Source organism: Austrofundulus limnaeus, unplaced genomic scaffold (assembly GCF_001266775.1).
Source record: "Austrofundulus limnaeus strain Quisiro unplaced genomic scaffold, Austrofundulus_limnaeus-1.0 Scaffold1, whole genome shotgun sequence".
NCBI classification, from domain to species: Eukaryota; Metazoa; Chordata; class Actinopteri; order Cyprinodontiformes; family Rivulidae; genus Austrofundulus; species Austrofundulus limnaeus.
In genome coordinates, this window is record NW_013952403.1 from 6,761,851 (window position 1) to 6,764,162 (window position 2,312).

The window sequence follows — 2,312 nt, forward strand, 5'->3', positions numbered from 1 at the left end:
CACATCTACTGAACGAGGCACCATCTCAGCCACCACAGAGCCACCGGTCTGGATCGGGTACAGAACCTGAGGGGGGTTATCGTTCTGATCCTGGATATTTAATTTAACAGTAACGTTGCTGCTTAAGGGTGGCGAGCCTCCATCCTGTCCTCTTAAATTGATGTGTATATTTTTAATTTGCTCAAAGTCAAATGATCGAACTGCTTGTATCACACCACTCTCTGCATTTACAGATATGTAAGAGGAAATTGGGCTGCCGTTCATGTCAGCGTCAATAAGTAGATATGAAACGCGTGCATTTTGCCCGGAATCTGCGTCATGCGCACTTACAGAAAACACAGATAAACCAGGGTTATTATTCTCCATGATATGAGCTTCATAAACACTCCTTTCAAAAACTGGAGCGTTATCATTCACGTCTGATATTTTCAGATTTATTGTTTTGTTTGTGGAGAGGGATGGACTGCCTTCATCCACAGCCGTGATAGTAATATTATATTCGGGGTGACGCTCCCGGTCCAGGACACCATTTGTTACCAGAGTGTAATAGTTTTTCAGAGAAGACTGGATTGTGAATGGTATATTAGCGTTAACAGAACAGTCAAGTTTTCCATTTTTACCCGAATCTAAATCTTTTACATTTATGATCGCTATAGTTGTTCCTWTGGGGGAATCCTCTGCTACAGCATTAGAAAACGAGGTCAGTGTTATTAAAGGCGCGTTGTCATTTATATCTATGACKTCAATTATTACATTTGTCGACGTGCTTTGTCCACCTTGATCTTTTGCCAGCACGCCTATTTCATATATTTTGTGTTCTTCATAATCAATCAAACCGTTCACAGTTAAGTCGCCGCTATTTTCATCCAAATTGAAAAGCTTTGCAGCTTCACTGGACATGCGATTAAAGTGATACGTCACGCGTCCGTTCATCCCTTCATCCGCATCTGACGCGCTCAAGCTCACCACTAACACTCCTTTTGGAACGTTTTCTTTCACAAGGGCCTTAAAAATCGGTTGCGTAAAAACGGGGGCGTTGTCGTTCGTGTCCCTGACGGTGACGTGTACTTTTAGAATCCCCGATCGCTGCGGTTCACCCCCGTCCACAGCAGTGAGCGTGAGGAGCAGCTTCTCCTCTTTCTCTCTGTCTAAAGCGCCAGACAGAAACAGCTGCGCGTATTTATGACCATTCGGGCTGGACAGAACCTTAATGTTAAACTGCGTGGTTGGATGTAAGGTATACCCGCGCAAAGCATTGATGCCGACGTCTAAATCTGTTGCGCTCACCTGCAGTATTTCTGTTCCTGGAAGAGCTGATTCRAYAACTTCTATGTGCATTTCTTTCTCGTGAAAAAAGGGCGCGTTATCATTAACATCAAGGACTTCCACTACAACGCTGTGCAGATGCATTGGGTTGCTCATAATCACCTCAAAATTCAAGCTGCAGGGCGACGTCTGCCCGCAGAGCTGCTCCCTGTCTATTCTCTCTCCCACCACCAGGATCCCTTTGTCTAAATCCAACCTGATATACTCGCTGCTGTCGCCACTAACGATACGTGCACCGCCTGCTTTCAATCTTTTGGAGTTGACACCCAGGTCCTCAGCTATATTTCCCACAAAGGAGCTCTTTCTCATTTCCTCCGGGACAGAGTAGCGGATCTGAGAATGCGTGGCCTCGATAAGAAAAGCAAGAATACAGGCCTGTACTTGCCATACCGTGCGCTTCCTGCCGTTGTATGACATATTACCGAAACAATCAGTCCATTTGAAGAAAAAAAAAAAATCCGAACACCGTTCAAATGTTATTCAAGGCTTCCCCTTGTTGATGTGTAAATAATCCTCCGCGCTACAACAAATAGATCCGTGCGGAAATCACAGATGGAAAGAAAGAGCGAACGTCCTGCCATCCGTGGTACAAAGACAGGAGAAAAGGAGGTGTAGTTACATTTTATAAGCAGTATATTTGCTGTAAAGACCAACAGCGGCCCTTAGAGGAAGTTATTGGGAGAAAAAAAAACGGTAAATTTATAAGAGCAGTGTTTTTACACCTAATAATCAGACTCTTACCAGGATRAATAAAAATAAGTTTAAAACTGTTTCTTATTTAGCTTTAAGGTTGTAAAAGAAAATAAAGTAATGTGTAAAAATCTCTAGAAACAGATAAAAAACTAATAAACAATGACATCATCTTTTACTTTTATTACAATGTCTGTGAACTTAATGCACTTGTAAAAATGCAGATTAGAACACCAGACAAACAAACATACAAACAAATAAATAAATCAATATATTAGTTATTTTCCATATAAAAT

At 42.0% G+C, this 2,312-nt stretch overlaps 2 protein-coding genes across 2 annotated transcripts in view; both read right to left on the reverse strand.

Annotated features, from left to right (window-relative positions):
• Window positions 1-2,233, reverse strand: part of LOC106514134 (protocadherin gamma-A11) — a 3,737-nt gene extending 1,504 nt beyond the window's left edge. Inside the window, exon 1 of the mRNA XM_014003251.1 lies at window positions 4-2,233. Within this exon, the coding sequence (XP_013858705.1) occupies window positions 4-1,743 (1,740 nt within the window). The 5' untranslated portion in view covers window positions 1,744-2,233. The remainder of the gene's footprint in view (window positions 1-3) is intronic.
• The window catches only part of LOC106514140 (protocadherin gamma-A10), a 2,367-nt gene continuing 1,861 nt past the window's right edge, over window positions 1,807-2,312 (reverse strand). The window contains exon 2 of the mRNA XM_014003264.1: window positions 1,807-1,846. Coding sequence (XP_013858718.1) covers window positions 1,807-1,846 — 40 coding nt within the window. The remainder of the gene's footprint in view (window positions 1,847-2,312) is intronic.